The 17492-nt window shown below is 44.2% G+C and overlaps 2 protein-coding genes across 3 annotated transcripts in view; both read right to left on the bottom strand.

Annotated features, from left to right (window-relative positions):
• Positions 1–8350: 8350 nt before the first annotated feature.
• On the bottom strand, positions 8351–15107 carry VCPKMT (valosin containing protein lysine methyltransferase). The gene is made up of 6 exons (XM_084793244.1): positions 14111–15107; positions 13910–14020; positions 13666–13735; positions 12354–12473; positions 11364–11468; positions 8351–9554 (listed from the first exon to the last, which is right to left on the bottom strand). Exons 1-6 carry the CDS (start codon positions 14470–14472, stop codon positions 9540–9542), a joined length of 783 nt encoding a protein of 260 aa, XP_084649370.1. The 5' UTR covers positions 14473–15107; the 3' UTR covers positions 8351–9539.
• Positions 15108–15245: 138 nt separating this feature from the next.
• The window catches only part of SOS2 (SOS Ras/Rho guanine nucleotide exchange factor 2), an 86123-nt gene continuing 83876 nt past the window's right edge, over positions 15246–17492 (bottom strand). For both annotated transcript variants that reach the window (XM_084793242.1, XM_084793243.1), the window contains exon 23: positions 15246–17140. In XM_084793242.1, coding sequence (XP_084649368.1) covers positions 16625–17140 — 516 coding nt within the window. In that variant the 3' untranslated portion in view covers positions 15246–16624. The remainder of the gene's footprint in view (positions 17141–17492) is intronic.

Raw genomic sequence — 17492 nt, 5'->3', positions numbered from 1 at the left:
CCTCCCCCTCCTCCACTTCCTCTTCCTCCATCCTCCCTCTCCTCTTCCTCCCCTCCTCTTCTTCCTGAAGGAGAGAAACCTGTTCTTTAGGATCCCAAGTGTGGGATCTAATGGTCTAGTAAGAGAACAGGTGATGTTAATTCACTAGAAGAGCAACCACCTCATGCAGGAGCTTAATTGCTACCAGATGAAAAAGATCCCGTGAACAGACTCTGGGAGGAGCTGTATAAATGAGCCCAGAACTGGCGGTGGTGCAGATTGGAGACTTGGGATAGATTTGGCTGTTCATCACTGCCCTTCAAGACGCTCCTAGAGAAAACCACTTGAGGGAAGGCTTCAGAGCTCCAGCTCCTGCTGAGGCTCTGGGGTCTGGTTACCCCTGGTTCCAGTGGAAGAAATCCTGCGGCTCCCGACAGGAGAATCGTTCCTCAGGACCTGATATCCTTAAGGTTTTGTTTTTGTGTCAGTTAATCTTCATTTCATACTGTTTTGGTTAATCGGGTTATAATTGACATAGGCTCGGTCAATAAAATATTTTGGTTAAGAAAATTGAGTCTACATCTTCCTACTCTTCCTCTTCCTGCTCCTGCTCCTCCTCCTCCTCCTCCTCCTCCTCAATAAGACCAACCTCTCCATTCTTCCTCTCATGGTCCCACACTCTCCTACGATGGAGTCTACAAAAGGAGGTGATGAAGTCTGGAGTGAACACCGCTAAACTCAGAATCGGATGACTGGGGCTTTTTGTGCCAGTTACTGAAGTCTGACTTAGAGTGAACATTTGGGTAGACTGGCGAGGGGAGCCGGCCTCCTCCCTGCCCTTGCTCACACACCTTATCCTGCTAACTGTCACAGTGCTAGCCCCTCGGTGCCATTGTATTAGTCACTTGTCTTGTTGCTGTGACAAAACACTTTTGAAAACATGAGCAAAGAGCAACACGCTTAAGGAAGGGCTTACTTAGGCTCAGTTTGAGGATACAGGCCATTACAGCAGGGAAGCTGTGGGAGCAGGCGCTTGAGGCCACTAGCCACACTGTGGTCACAGTGTGGGAGCAGAGAGCAGGGAATGTGGCAGCTGTCCTGGGCTCCAGTCTAGGGAACAAGGCATTTAGGGTGGGTCTTCCCAACTCAATAGAAGTTAGATCATCCTTCAAGATGTGCTCAGAGATTTGTGCCATTTCTTCCATAAGAGAAAAATGGACTGTTCAAGTGTGGGTTCTATGGGAAGGTGGTTTAAAACTGACTTGGGGGGATTGGGGGTTTAGCTCAGTGGTAGAGCGCTTGCCTAGCAAACACAAGGCCCTCCATTCGGTCCTCAGCTCTGGGGGATTGGGGGGCGAGTGGAGAAGACAAAACTGACCTGGGAGCCACAGTGGTGGCTCAGACCTGTAATCCCAGTGTTTGCTAAGCTAAGCTTGGAGAATTACTATGAATTCAAAGCTAGCCTGGCCTACACAGTCAGTTCTAGGCTAACCTGAACCAAAAATGAACAGGGCTCTCATACAAAGCTGACAGAGAATTCCAGTCCTACTGTTCTAGGCCTGTTAACAGCCAGACACACTTCACAGAGAGCAGACTGAGTGTGGGTGTGCTCCAGAGTGAAAATAACTTTTTGTTTTGTTTTTTGTTTTCAAGACAGGGTTTCTCTGTGTGTAGCCCTGGCTGTCTTGGAACTTGCTTTGTAGACTAGGCTGGACTCGAACTCACAAAGATCTGCCTGCCTCTGCTTTCCAGAGTGCTGGGATTAAAGTTGTACACCACCACCATGCCTGGTGAACAAATTAAAAAAAAAAAAACTTTGCAGCAATACTTAGAAAGATAACTATTATATTCATTTTTTGTGGCTTTTTTTTTTAATTTAATTTTGAGACAAGGTCTTGTGTAGTCCAGGCTGGCCTTAAGCCTGTCATATAGCTGAAGACCACCCTAACCTTCTGATCTTCTTGCCTCTACCTCAAAATGCTGGGATTACAGGTGTAAAACAGCTATTAAAAACCATTATTATATTTATAGTACTCATAATGTTTATAAATGCCACTGACATCTAAAAGTGTTCTCTGCCTAAACTTTTATTGTTGAAGAGTGTTAAACTTGCTTTTCTTATTTTTTCAGTTTTAGAAGCCAGCCCTACACTCCACCGGGTGAACTCTGTGCACTGAGATAATTCTTTTGAACATTTGTGTGTTGGCTTTTTAAAAATCTCAATTTGACATGAGCTAGAGCCACTGAGAGGAGGGAGCCTCAGCTGAGAAAGTGCCTCCTTAAGATCTGGCTCTAGGCAAGCTGTAGGGAAGTTTCTTAATTAGTCATTGATGTAGGAGGGCCCCACTCTTACTCTGGGTGGTGCCCTCCCTGGGCTGGTACTAAAAAAGCAGGCTGAGCAAGCCATGAGGCGCAAGCCTGTAAGCAGCCCCCCTCCGTGGCCTCTGCATGGGCCTCTGCCTCCAGGTTCCTGCCCTGCTTAAGTTCCTGCCCTGACTGCCTTTGATGCTGGGCTACGATATGGAAGCAAAGTTGCCTGTGGTCACGGTGTTTCGTCATTTCAGTGGAGTCCGAGCATGTCAACAGCTGGCCTCTTCTGCACATGCGTGTGTTACAAGCAGGTTTTTGGAAAGCATTCTTTGGAAGAACAGGTAGAAGGCTGAAGGGTTCCACATGGGGTTGCTGGTACAACACACACAGGTCTGGCAATGAGCACCAAGGCAGTGATGATCCACTGTGCAGAGGGAAGCCTGAGCTGGATCACCTTGTGATTAAAAAGCTGAACTCATTATTTAAAAAAAAAAAAAAAAGGAAAGGGGGGGGAGCTGAACTCAAGGTGACTCTGTAAAGTTCTCTCCAGAGCGGTCCGTCAGGAGTTGGACTGCAAGTCTGAGAGCCTGAAGGAAGTCTGGGTGATCTCTGTACAGCCAGCTCGACCTCAAAATCCTTACAAAGAAGAAATGTCAACGTTTTCAACCTTATGAATATTAAAAATGTGATCTGACCATACATTAAAATACCACATTACAAATAGTAAAGATTTCAAAAATCGAGAGCTATTTAGTGTTTACGGTCTTTTCATCAATCAACTTAAAAGTCCTTCAAACAGGACAGGCAGAGTGGGTGGCTCATGCCTTTTAATTCCAGCACTCAGAAGGCAGAGGCAGGATGGTTTCCAGTGAGTCTGAGGCCAGCCTGGACTGCACAATGAAACCTTATTTCAAAGACCAGGGACTAAGATGTGGTCTAGTTGTACAGTGATAACCTGACATGAACAAGGCTTTAGTTTATTTCTGGCACGTGCGCACACACACACACACACACACACACACACACACACACACACACTCACCCTGCCTATCTTTAAAGTGATAGTTAAAGTCTGTGTTACTGTACACTGACTGATGAACAAACAGAAATAACTCAACGAGGATGGGAATTACCAACAGTGTATGCACCAAACAGACCCTGAGTCTGATGACCAGCACCCACAGGGAGGGAAGCCAGGCACAGCTGTGCACCTCTGTAAGTGCAGCGCAGGACAGGAAGGGGGAAGGAAGAGCCCTTGCTGGCCAGCCAACTCCAGCCTATCAGTGACACTCAGGTTCACTAAGAGACACTGTCTCAAAGTAGGAAGAGTGCTTAGGCTAAGAGTACTCACTCAGTGCTATTGCAGAGGACCGGAGTCCCGTTCCCAACACTGGCAGGTGCCTGGAACTCCAGCTTCAGGGGACCAGAGGCCCCCTTGTGGCCTCCTCATGCACCTGCATGCCTGTGCGCATACTCACAGCAGAACATATGCATAACTAAAAAATAGAAATGAAATAGGAAGGTAGGAAGCAACTGAAGACTTCTGGTGTTTTTTTTCTGGTCTGCAAGTACACAGGCACATGCACAGCCCCCTCCCCCCAAAAATAATTTAAAAGAATTAAAAGTCAAGGTAGGTGCAGTCGGGTAATCCGAGGAACTGGTTAAACATCTGCCTATAGCAAAAGATCATTTATTTGTAGACAGCCACAGGCTTTAAAGAGAATGAATACACATCAGCTCTGAAAATACTAATGAAGACGGAATAACTGGCAGACCTTAAAGAAATGACTTATTTACAGATAGGATATTATACTGTAGCCCAGGCTGGCCCGGAATTATGTAGCCTAAATTGTCTTCAAACTCTTACTAGTCTTCTTGCCTCAGGCCAGTGCTGTGGCACTACAGGTGTGAGTTAGCATGCTTGGCAGCTGTTACACTTTAATTTTCTGGGTTTGATCCGAGGTGACAGCTACTCAATTGTTCTTAGGTTGAACAGAGAGAAAAACCACAGCAGGAAGACTTGGAGAAGCGTCCAGAGCAGTCAAGAGTGAACCCCAAGCCTTGCTTAGGTTCCCATATTTAGAAACAAACATTTTCTCCATTCCCGTTGGCCTTTTCACGTTCATGGCACTTACTTTAAAACTACAAAAATGAGCTGGGGCTGGAGGCCTAGGCCTAGGATTCCAACTACTTGGGGGTCTGAGGCAGGAGAGTGACAAGTTTAAGACCTTCCCAGAATGCACAGTGAGTATTCCCAAGCCTAAGAAACTTGGTGAGATCTGGTCTCCAAAGGTAAAAGTAAAGAGAGGGCTGAGGGCATAGCTCAGTGATAAGGCACTTGCCTAGTACATATAAGGCTGGAAGTTCAAATCTCAGCACTGGGGGAAAAATTATGGTAATGTACATGCACCATGTACACCTGTCTTCATAAGTGAACGGCAATGGCTTCCCCCCACCTTTCTAAAAAGGCTCACCCATTTAACCATCAGCACTGTGGAGCAGGGTTCTCACTCTTCTGCCTCAGCTGCTGTTCCTCCACAGTGGGGGAGGGGGGTTGTTGACACACATTCTAGCCTCGCAAAGAGATGCCTGGGTTTCACAATGCAACAGATAAAATCAACCTGCATTATGCAGGTTTCCCAGTCCCCACCCGTAATTCTGCTTCCGCTGTAATGATGTTTACTGAGCACTTACTAGTTGCCAAGTACCCAGGTGTACTGCATATAGCTAACGACTTTAATTCCCATGGGAACCTCTGAGGGCCATTATACCATGATGCTCTACTTAGGTGAGGACAGCAAGGCACAGGGTTTAAGGAGTGAGATCACACAGACATGAGGGGCAGACCTTGGAATCAAATCTGGATCGTGTGGTCCTTGGGTTTGTGTTCTGACGCACTTTATTCCAAATACACATGGAGAAAACATTATCATGCAAAGGAGTTTTCCCCCTAGCACATTGTATATACTTTACCCAAACTGCATCCTGTCATTAAAAGTGAAAGTACCTCAGCACTGAAGTGTGGCTGAGTGTTCTGCACCCGGTGCCTTAAGGCGCTGTGTGTGTGTGTGTGTGTGTGTGTGTGTGTGTTTAGGCTTTTCCAGGGACAGGGTTTCTCTGTGTAGCCTTGGCTGTCGTGGACTCATTTTGTAGACCAGGCTGACTTTGAACTCATAGTGATCCGGCTGCCTCTGCCTCCCGAGTGCTGGGATTAAAGGCGTGCACCACCAGCCTTGCAGCTCTTTAATAACTTTTTTTTTTTAATGGTTTTCAAGACAGGATTCTCTCCCTGGCTGTCCCGGACTTTGTAGGCTGGCTTCAAACTCAAAGATCCGCCTGCCTCTGTCTCCCGAGTACTGGGATCAAAGGCGTGTGCCACCACTGCCTGGCAAGGGTTTTAACAACTTCACCTGCAAATAGCCCAGGCCTTCACTGCTTTGCCATTCAGAATTATGAAAAATAAAAACTCAGCTTTCCCATTACTTTCCAGTGGAACTTTTGTTCACCCTGAGGTTACAGGAGTGTGGGAGAGCCTGACGGACAGCCGCAGTCTTCCGCTCTGAAATGTGCTGCTCTAAGGAAGGAAATGCCGATCTAGAGAACTAGTTAAAACTAGTTAGAAGTTCTAAGTTCTTCTAAAGACGTCGGATAGAAGAATGGATTCACCTTGAACTGCACTAATTAGAACTCTTAGACTCTTAGAGGCCTCTCCTCCTTGTACAGATGGGATCAAGAGCAGAAAAAGCAATTTAAGAGTCACACGGTCTGCAGCTTCATTCATGACAAAGGCTGAAACGGAAACAGAAAGCTACAGCAAATACAACTTCCTAGGAAAGCGCTCTCATTCGGCTTCTGGCGTGTTTTCTTCATCAAGGAACTTCCTAATGGGTAGGCTTGTTTTGAAAATCAAATTTAGATAAAATTTAAAATCTGAGGGTGACTGCAATCAAAAATCCCACTTTTACTGCCGCCTCGCTAGAAGCTGTTTAAAGACAAAGACGTGCGATGCCACCTACAGGGGACCTCTAGAACTACAGTCCTATTTCAATGTCCCACACTGAGTTAATATCCAAAATCGTACTCATCACGAATCGTACTCATCACGTTTAATCAGAAAAGCTCGAGAAATGAAAAAGAAGTATACAGAGGCCCACTACCATTTTGGATTATTACTTCTTTAAGGAACTAAAACCAACCTAGTTTCACCAAATATGATCCACACAGTTAAAAACAAGAGCAGAAGAGACACAAAGTCATGCGGCCACAAAGGCCTTTAACGTTCTATGCAGAACACGGAGGCTCAGATCATTGGTGATGAAATCTGAAATTTGCCTCTTGGAACTGTAGAGTTCCTCCTCCCCATCCCCTCCCCCTCCTTAGATTTCTCTACATTTCCGGCACTCTAACAGAGATTTCCGTTTCTAAAAGTTGTTCCACAGGTTTTTAGATTCAGCTCTCCGTGTGCAGGATAGGCCATTTCATTTTTAAGTGTTCTCTCGCCTTCTCCCTGCCCTGCCCCTGGGAAGCAGATACAGGCTTCCTTATGGTACCGGTTCTTAATTTAGGACAGACATTAAAGCTATCTGGAGTCCTTCAGCAACACCACGCCTCTTGTTTAACTGGGCTTGAAGGAAGCTCCCGCAGCTTTTGGCTTCTGCTTGCTTCCAGTTTCCCAGGTGACCTCACAGTGAGGCTGGTTTAAGAAATGCTGCCTACAGTGCGGTTCTAGGACAGCCGGGGCTACACAGAGAAACTGTCTCAAAACAAACAAGCAAACAAAACCCCCCAGCCCATCCCAACTCAACCAAACAAAAAAATCAAACAATGCAGAGGCTACAACCTCTCCCAGCTGACTTGCACCTGAATTTTGGTAAGTGTTCACAAGTCCCACTGTGCAGAGCAGCAAACCCTACTCTCAAAGTTTCCCTAGACACTAGCAAGTACTTGTGGTCGGACAGTTGATACAGTGGCTGATGCCCACCTAGTGGCATCACCTCATCCATCTGCTGTACCTGCCATTTATTTTTGAGACATGGCTTTGTTACTATGTGGCTCAGAATTGATCCCATGATCCTGTTCCGGGTTTTGGGACTCAGGTGTGCACTGGGCAGCTTTCTTGGGCCATACTGCTAAGGCTTCCAGGCACAGACCAATTCCCAGGTTAGCGGGTCCATCTACCTACCCTCTGCTGCACAGTGCTCACAGCAGCACAGCTCTGCCCCAAGCTCTGGTCTCCCCTTCACCTTCAGGGGATCTGGCTCACTCCCTTGGCCCCACATAAGGGCCTTGTTCAACAGGCCATAATGTGCCAAACACTGAACTCTTCCAAAACAGGGGTTCTCCCAGGGTTCTCTGTGTGAAATGCAGTGTTCTCTCAAGGGCACGGCTCGGTTAGATCCTGCAGTAGATAGAGCTCAGGGCTGGCCTCACTCCAGAGCGATGGCAGGGAGGTACAGCAAGCAGGGTGTGGTTCCCAGAAAGCTAGCACTAAGCTGCTCTCTGAGTGGGCTAAGCCAGCTGGATTACATATGCAAAATGGAGTTCTAATGGGAAATAAGATGTGGGGCGGGATGGGAAGGGGCCTAAGATCAGTGTGCTCACTCCTGAGTTCCACATGGAGCAGGCTGGAAAGTGTAAGCTAGTGCCTCCAAAGCATCACACACGTAGCTCCTACTAACTGCCTGGGGCAAACTGCTTCAAGAAGTGCCTCTTACAGGACTGGAGAGATGGCTCAAAGTCCTGAGTTCAATTCCCAGCAACCACATGGTGGCTCACAACCATCTACTGAGATCTGGTGTCCCCTCTGGACTGCAGGCGTACATATAGGTTATACATAATAAGTAAAGCTTTAAAAAAAAACAAAACAAAACCCAAAACTAGTTCCTCATACACTGTATTTTGAAAATATAACAGCAAGCAAGCTTTAGACTTTAGAGAAAGCTACCAAAGAAAGAATTGTTCTGAACTCAGAAGTCTCTAAATGCTCTTTATAGAAGGCAGTCATTTGCTACAAATGTTCATTTCTTCAAAGCATTTGGGAAGCGCTCAGAGTCAAGTCAGATTCAGGTTTCAAAAATGATGTTTATTTTAACACATAAGACATGCCATCTAGTGCCAATGACTGTAAATTCCAGAATTCCATCTGGTTACTACTTTTTTGGAACCAGTGCTGTTGTTCAAGACATCAACAGATTAGTCTATATGAGCAGATGATTATTGGAACAAAATTTGGAGATAACGCAGTAAAAAAGCATTTGATAAATATGTACAGAACTAATTCTTACTCAAAAAAGCAGCGTCATGTAAACATGATGTATGTCTTAATATCCGTGTTTTAAATCAGATTTTCTTAGATAACATACAACACAAGAAAAACTGCCATGGCAGCCATGCAAGCAGACGCCTGCAGCGGGCTTTCCTTTCTCAGGCCTTCCTTCTGAGACAACATTTCATCTCCCAGTCTCCTCAGTTAGCTCCTCAGTGACTCATTACAACCTTAACTCTCCAGTTCACTCACCTAGCTGTGATGGAGGCAGATAATAAAAGCTCTGGCCAGTAAAGAAGCAATAGTTTCAGTTTCTTTTAAAATACATGTAAGCATTAAAGGCATCGTAAGAAAAACAAAACAAAACCTACTGTACAACTATGTAAAAGTGACAGGCTGCCTCTGAAATTTACCTTAAGGACAAAATTTAATGCTTCCAGCTTAAACGTTTGCATATAGTAAGAGATAACTATCATTAGCACTTGGATTGGTTCAACTTTTGTTCTTTCTTATTATGCCTGGACTTTGCTCTGTAGGCCAGGCTGATGTGGCGCTCAAGAGCTACACCTGCCTCAGCCTCCCAGTGCTGGTGTTAAGAGTTGTGCCCACCACGACCAGCCCTCAGAACACCCCTGAACAGCAATGGAGAGACATCACTAGGAATCAGAGCAACTTATCTCTTGAAAATGTACAGAACCACCAAGCTGCTTCAGACTTGAGGCTACTCTCAAAATTTCTTTTTATTCGAGTGATTGTCAATGTTTCTTTTAAGCAGTACTTGATGCTGAGCTGAGTGAACCTAAGTTGGATTTCAAGCCCACAGGCAGGCAGGCAGGCAGTTCACATCATGGTGGTCGTCCATCCACGTAGCAGATCTCTAGACATGCTGGAGAGATGTGTGAACGGCGTCTTCCATGCTTTATGCACATGCTCCATTCACATCTGTACCCAGGGTGTTAGGGACATGGGTAAGATGAAAACGGTTTCATGACGGCTGTTTCTGTAAGGAAAAGGGTGAGTTTTAAACATTAATTTCGCAGCACCGAAGTTTTTACTGGGTATTTTTTACTATGTAGTGGCTAAATGCAATTCAAGTGAACTACCACGTATAATGTTTAGAGATAGTTCTTAGCTGGCATCTAAAGCAATTAAGAAAAAGCAGATGTATGAATATTATCAAAATTAAAAACCTTTGTGTTGCAAAAACTACACTATCAAAAAATTCAAGACACCCACAAAATAGGGAACATTAATTGTAAATAACATTTGGTATAAATAGGTAAAAGAATCTTAGAATGGTAACGACAGCACAATTTAAAAATGGGCAAATATTTCTAGGGTGACACAAGAAGATATTGAATATCATTAATTATTAAGAAAAAAACCTGCAATGAAATCCTATTCATCTACTACAACAGCTACTGTCAAAATGACAGACAGTAACGAGCACATGGCACTGATGGAACCCTTGCACACAATGGGGAGAATAAAAACAGTACAGTAGCTTTGGAAAAGCTTGGTGACTCTTCACTGTCTAGGTAGCGGCCACATGAAGATGTTCACAGCAGCATTATTACATACAAATAAGACCAAATGAGAGGAAGGCTATCAGCCGGTGAGTGGGCGGATGGCATGGCCAGAACCATGCGCAGGAACGTGTAAGTGAAGCATGCTGCGTGGACGAACCTGAACACTTTGCTGAGTGAAAGGAACTAAAAACAAAAGGACACACAGTGAGACTGTACTTGGGAAGCACGTGCAGAACAAGCAATACGATGTAAAGGCTAGTTGGCATTTCTTTTCTGTGTGATGAAAATACTTAAAATTTAGAAAGTGATGTTTTATACAACGGAATATATTAAAGCTCCCAAAATAAATACTTTGAAAAGGGTAAATTTTATGGAATGAGAATTATATCAATTTAAAAAGAAAATAGGTCTCTGCAAAAACAACTCTTTATAATCAGAAACATAAAAATATTTATAGCTCAAAAAGAAATTCTACTTTTAAAATTTGTGCCCTTTATTTAGGCACAAAATGTATTTCCTTTGCCTTTCAGCACATTCCACATAAACACCAATCTTCTTTCCTTGGACTGAGTTTTAATCCTACTTCTGGTCCCTAAGACTCTGTGTTGTATCTGCTCTTGGCTGCGATCCTTATCTGACCCTTACTTGTCTGAAGTGAGGTTCAATGCCAGTTTGGACAAATATCCCTCAAAGGCTTGGTCGCTGGCATGAGGCTCTCTGAGGAGTGAAGCATACTGCCAGGTTGTCTGGACGTACCCTTGAGGACCAGCTGTGGACCCTGCTCCTCCCTTTCTCAGGCAGGACGTGAACAGGCTCCCTTTTTCACACACTTTTGCCATCACCTATAGCTCGCTCACAGGCCCAACAGATAAGGGCACCCAAATCCACGACTTGAATGAGCCAAGATAAACTTTTCTGTATCTCACTGTTGCTCACAGACAGCTTGCCTATCATGTGCCAGGCCACAGGTTCCTTCCTCAGGACGGCAGAAATGAAGTGAGCCTTCTATATTTTTTTGAGACAGCGTCCCACTATGTAGCCTAGCCTGGCCTCCAACCGCACAGCCTTCCATTTCTTGAGTTCTGGGGCTGTGACCAAGAACCCAAGGCAAGACAGATAAGTGGTGCAAGTACGGGTGTCAGTGCCTGCGGCCAGCCAGTCAGCACTGCCATTTCACTATGTGGGGGTGAAGAGCTTGCCAATGCCTTAGCGCCCCCCGCCCCCGAAACAAGAAGCCGCTGATGAAATCTCAGAGTATGAAGAACGGGGAATGTACATACTGAGTTTTTCTTTCTGATGTATATAATATGAATGTCTTCACTTCGGTATTCTTCATCATGTTTGTCCAGAGGAATTTCCTCAAAGTCAAAGTCTAATTGAAGGAGCTATAAATTTAAAGGACACGTACGTTAAATTCAGTAATTTGGACAGACTCATGGTAAAGAAGTCAGGGTGATGGTCGCCACTGAAGAACGGCTGCCTGCTAAGGGCAACATGGAAAGCATCTCAGATCTGGAAATGTACATATTTTAAGTAAATACAAATTATTTAACTTCAAATTTTTAAAATCATACATAATTTCAAATTTCAGTAACATTTCCCCATATTCATGAAAAACATGGAACATTTTACTATATGTTATCTGAGGGAGTCAAATACTTGCTTTTGCCACTAAGCCAAAGGAGTCCTTTTAGCAGACAAAACTTTTGGACTATAGAGAATTAGCTTCAAAATGAGCCAGTTTTTAATAGGTTGAATTTGTGCTTATAAAAGGGTCTAGGTCACTACTTGGGGGGAAACAAAGAACGGATAAAAGATAGGCACTCCTTTTTCAACTTTAAAAACAAACAACAAAACTCTGAAAATCATTACCTATGTAAAACGGGCAGTAAAACTGTGTAAGAAAAGACAGAAGCAGGATTTGCCACGTCCCACGTTTCTATCATGTACTCACCCAGACACACCACCCACAAGCTCCCAAGCCCAGTCCTGAACACAACACCGTTTAACAGTGTTGAAATGGTCTCAGAAAAGACAAGCCTGCCATCACCTGTCCCCACACAGATCTGTGACAGTATAGACTAGTAAGGACAGAAAGAAAACTCAAAGACTAGAAGGGTCAGAGAACAGTGGGCTCCGGGCAGAGGGCTGTGGAGGACCTCCTCCTTCGTTCTTAACAAGAGAATGTTTTCCCCAAATGAAATTGCCTAAAATATGGAGCAATCCTACAGCTTCCCGAAAGGGTAACACAGACCTAACATAATACTCACCCTGAAATAGTTTTTCTCAATCTCTGGATTTTTTCCCATTGTACGTTGTTCATAACAACATATAATACAAGTTTCAGGGCCACTGAGATCTTTTAATGTTTTCAGCAACGGTTCCAAAGACTATTAAAAAAAAAAAGTACAATTTTCAGTTCATTACTGCTTCCTATTATTGACTTGTATCTTTTTTGTTTGATTTGAATGAGGGTCTAGCTATGTAGCCTCAGCTGGCAATGACCTTGGAGTGGTTCCCCCTCCCAAGTGCTGGCATCACAGGAGTTATACTACCACGCCTAGCTACACTCAAATCTTAAAAGTCTAATTTCACTTCATCTAAGTAAACAAGCAACAATTTACTCCACAAAAGGGAGCCTGACCCTAATGGTTTAAGACTTATTTTTATTATTTTAATTGTATCTCTGTGTGTCTGTGTATGAGCATGTGCACAAATGCTTGTGCCTGCAGAGGCCGAGGAACTGAATCCCTGTGGAGCTGGAGTTGGAGGGGTTGTGAGCCGCTTGATGTGGGTGCTGGGAATTGAACTCGGGTCTTCTGAAAGAACAGTATGTCATCTTAACTGCCGAGCCATCTCTTCAGCCTCCTGACGCTAACTTGTGCATCAGTTGGCTCGAGGCATCAATTTAGAAATAAATACTAACCAACACTGTGTAAACTGATAAGGAAAAATCATTCTACAAGTATAATACATTTTGCCACTGAGAATTAACTAATGAATTAATTTGGGGGGGGGGTGTCTCACTCTGTGGACCGTGCTGGCCTGGGAGTCATGGCAGTAATCCTGCCTGGACTTCCCAGGTCCTGGGATTCCAAGTGTGAGCCCCATGCCTTTTTGTTTTGCCTCTTGCCTTTTTGTTTTGTTTTTCAAGACAAGGTTTCTCTGTGTAACGGAGCCCTGACTGTCCTGGACTCGCTCTATAGATGAGGTTGGCCTCGAAGGCCTGCCTCTGCCTCTCAAGTGCTGGAACTAAAGGCATGAATCTTAGTTTTCAGTATTATGGGTAACAGTCAGTGGGAAAAGTAAGAAGAAGGAAAAAACAAAAAGCAAAAAAAAAAAAAGGTCTCTTACTTTTTTCATTATATATCCAAATAGGAAAATCTTACAAAAGCCTCCAGTAGAATGCACGTAAGTTTTCTCAACCACTATTCACAGGCCCGTATGAGTATCCTAATCCTGGTGATGTGTCTTTACTGCCTCATCGTCTAGACAACAAATATCCGTCCCCCAGAGATGTTAAAGCGCAGAGAACTGTGGGCTTCAGGGCACACGAAGTACAGCTCAGTGCTCAGCACTCACCTCCTCGTAGTATATGCAGTCAGCCATTAATATGTAGTCGGGTGCCATCAAGTCTTCTATTTCTTCCCCCCTTAAAAATGTCAAACATACGTCTTTAACGATCTAAAGCATTCGCTTTAGAAACGAGCAGCAGAAAGTTTCCCACATATTAAAGCATGCACTGAGCAAAGTGCAATTTAAAGCGCATGGAAGCAGTTATCTTAAAAAAACAAAAACAAAAAACAAGCTGAAAGGCCATACAAACCATTTCAGTACCTTGGCTTGAACGGAACCAGTCACAAGATGCTTGTTCATATTAATATTCACTTTCAGCAAGTCTTGCAGCTCCTCAAGATCAGTGACTACAACGTCTGCCCTAAAAAACAACCTCGGTTGAGGTACAGGCGCATGGCTGCACGCCGGTGACCTGATGCTGGGCGACCAGCGCCTTCCCGCCAGCTCTTACCCGAGGGTCGCGGCCATGAGCCCCACAGCCCCCGTGCCGGAGCCCAGCTCCAGCACCGAGCGGCGACTCAGCGCGTGGGCCCCCTCGCCAGAAAACCCCGGCGTCTCCAGGTACTTGGAAAGGACGATGGCGGCGTCCCACACAACGCAACCCACGCCTCCGGAGCCGTACTGCTGCAGTCGAAGCACTGTCCCGTCCCGCTTCTCCAGGACCCGCACAAAGCTCCACAGCGGGTCCTCCGCCTCAGGCTGCAGAGCTTCCGCCATCGCTGCCCGGGCCCGCCAAAGGCTGCGGCGAGCAGTGACGTCACGCCCGCGCAGGCCTCGAGCCTTCCAGCGATTCAGCGGCTGTCCAGAGCGCATGCCTGAGTCTCAAAACCCGGAAGGCAGCAGGAGGCAGCTGCAGTTAACTGGGAGTGGCCCAGAGAGCTGCTACTTAGATGGGCTCATTAAGACACAAAGCAAACGGCAATGGTTTGCTTTTGTTTTGTTTTGTTTTTTTTAAACCTGGATGGAAAATGGCTTACACAGAGCTGTTGACTATAGATCTAGGGAGCTTCCCAGGTCCAAAAAAAAAAAAAAAAAAAAAAAAAAAAAGATTATATTCAAGAAGCTTCCTACTGTGCAATTTCCTTTTCCGATGAGTGCATAAAAGTGGTGGCTGGGAACTTGCTACGTGCTTTCAATGATAAAGAAAAGCTAATCCTCTAAAATTTACATCCCCCGGAGCCAAAAAAAGGCCAGCAAGATCAAGGGCCTGAGTTCCCAGGACTCCCGCGGTAGAAGGTGGGCACAGCCTCCTGCAGGTCTGCCTGACTTTCACACTGTGTCTGTGCTATGCACACCACACAAACACGCAAATGTAATAGACTGAAGATAGAGATGGATGGATGGATAGATGTTAGATAGATTCATTCTTCTAGATTTTATTTTTTCAGCTTTGTTGCTTTTTGTTGTTTTTTTCAGGATGGTCTCCTGTGTCCCTGTAGGTTCAAACTCACTATGTAGTTGAATGCGGCCGTAAACTGCACCCAAATCCTTCAGTCTCAGACTCCCAAGTGCTGGGATTACAGGTGTGCACCACTATACCCAGCCTTTTCTTGTTCTTTGTGATGAAAAACAACATTGCAAATCTCTTAAAAATTAAGACTGAGGTGATTTATTAATCTTGTTAAGAACTCTGATACAAAACACAGTAAAGGCCACAGACCAGCAGATAAACAACGTGGCTTTTGGCTACAACGGCTGTCGCTGCACTATCAGCACAGCACGCTTGATCACTTTGAACGACAGTGTCCAAATGGCAAAAGCTTTATCTCTGTCTGATTAAAAAAAAAATTAATAAAGCTTTAAGTAGTTTCTGTTTAAATATTACCAATCTGGAAAAACTTTTTAAAAATTTCAGTTAACATGAGATTAAACAAAGTTAATAGGTTTTGAAGACAAGGCAGTTGGTTCCTATGCCATAGGAAACTTTCGTTCTGGACTTACAAATTAGTAAAATAGCAGATTGCATTATAGGCCTCAAGTCACTTAAATTTATATAGGTTATTAGCATTATCTTTAAATATATACAATATAAATAAACTGTACATACATGGCATATTAACTTTGTTTTCCCAAACAATCATTAGCTAAAGACATCATACACTTCAAAACAAAAGGCACATCTTAATGAGAAACATGCCCTTTCTTCTATAATCAGATTATGTAGAATTGTTTATAATTTTAACAAAATAATAAACAGTGCATTCTATCATCTCCGCTCTGTTTTCCATTTTTGTCTTCAGCAGCAAATATCGGCATTTAAGACATGAGCTCAAAGAGTTTAAGAACAGTGGGCGTTATTCATAATTCTCCTGGATGTAAAAACCAAATGAAGTTAAAAGCTAAGCTGTCAAAGAGGGTTTAAAACCCAGTAACACCACAATACATGTCTGTAGCTGCTAAGTTAACTGCCTTAAAAAGGCATCTATTACTCAGATTTGAGACCATCCTCCAGAACGCTGTCCTCTTTCAGTGCAGTCAGTGTCATCTTAAGCCATATTTTAGCAGAGTCTACAGTGCAAATAGAAATTCTTTATACTGGCCTTTGGGCAGCACTGAGGAACTGAGACAAGGCAGTGCTACTGATCACCTGAGGGTTATGGTAAAGGGCTTTTGCATTTTAATTTTTTTCAAATTCTTTTCTTCTTTTTTTGTTTTTGTTTGTTTGTTTGTTTTTAACTTTTGAGACAACGTTTCTCTGTGTAGCCCTGGCTGTCCTGGAATTTGCTCTGTAGACTAGGCTGGCCTCAAACTTAGAAACCCACATGCCTCTGCCTCCAGAGTGCTGGGATTAGAGGTATGTGCCACCATGCCTGACAATTTTTCTAATTCTCAAAAGCTTATTTGATCAGTAGCATTTTTGTAAGAGCATTATTTGTAAAAAGTACTAAAATACTAAACCTTTTTTGAATAAATTAAAAACCTTTACAAATACTATTCCAGTGTCAATGACTATCTGTAGCCAAGGTCATTGAGGCGTTTCTGCATTTTCAAGCAAAGGCAGTCTGTACAATGGCAATGGCGGGTGTGAAAGCTCCCGTTTGTAAGTCTTTGGTGGCAGTTTTGGTAGATGAGGGCTTGAATTCTGCCTTGGTGGAACAGGAGGAGCTGGAAGATGAGCGAGATTGTTGTGACTGGAGCTGAGCAAATGGCATCTGCGTGGTACTCGTGGGGAGGGTGTGCTGGGAGGGGTGCTGGGTGAACTAGGACATGTACTAACGTCTCTGAGCCAGTCTGGGTCTCTGTGAGAATGTCCCAGTGGAGGTGGCTGGAGATTAAAGGGACAGTTTATAAAGTGTTCCGGAGGCCGCAGAGGGACTGGTGGAGGGGTATCAGGAAGAGGGTCTCTCGGAGGCGGTGGAGGTGGGCTGTGCACAGGCCCATCAAGTGCAGCCGCGGGCACAGGCGCTCTCGGCTTTACCTTTGGAGGAGGCGGCTGTCTTGGTGGAATAGCAGGAGGGTCATCGTCCAATTTCACGGTTCCCTAAACAGAACAGAAAGGAACATGTATACCCTCTTGGAAAATGTACAAGATAATTTAAAAAGACTGAAAAATTCTTCTGTGTCAAGTTAAATCTAGAGGCTCAAGTTAAATTAATGTGGTTTAATTTTCAGGTTCCTGATTAAATTACTTCCAGTTTAATTCTGGGCCCAGTTTAGCATTTGAATATATATGATGTTTGCACTGAAACCTTAAAACATAGAGCTCCCTGTCATCTTGCTTTGTTTCCAACATTTCAGAAATTTATAAACTTACTTATGGCAACAGGTCAATGAAAATAATATAGTTTTATATTTACACCATGGAAGGACATGGTATTAATAGCATTTAGTGC

Source organism: Acomys minous (genome assembly GCF_964271855.1).
Source record: "Acomys minous genome assembly, chromosome: 8".
Classification (NCBI taxonomy): domain Eukaryota; kingdom Metazoa; phylum Chordata; class Mammalia; order Rodentia; family Muridae; genus Acomys; species Acomys minous.
The sequence above is the reverse complement of the archived record's forward strand: the minus strand, read 5'-3'. Positions and strand labels throughout refer to the sequence as shown.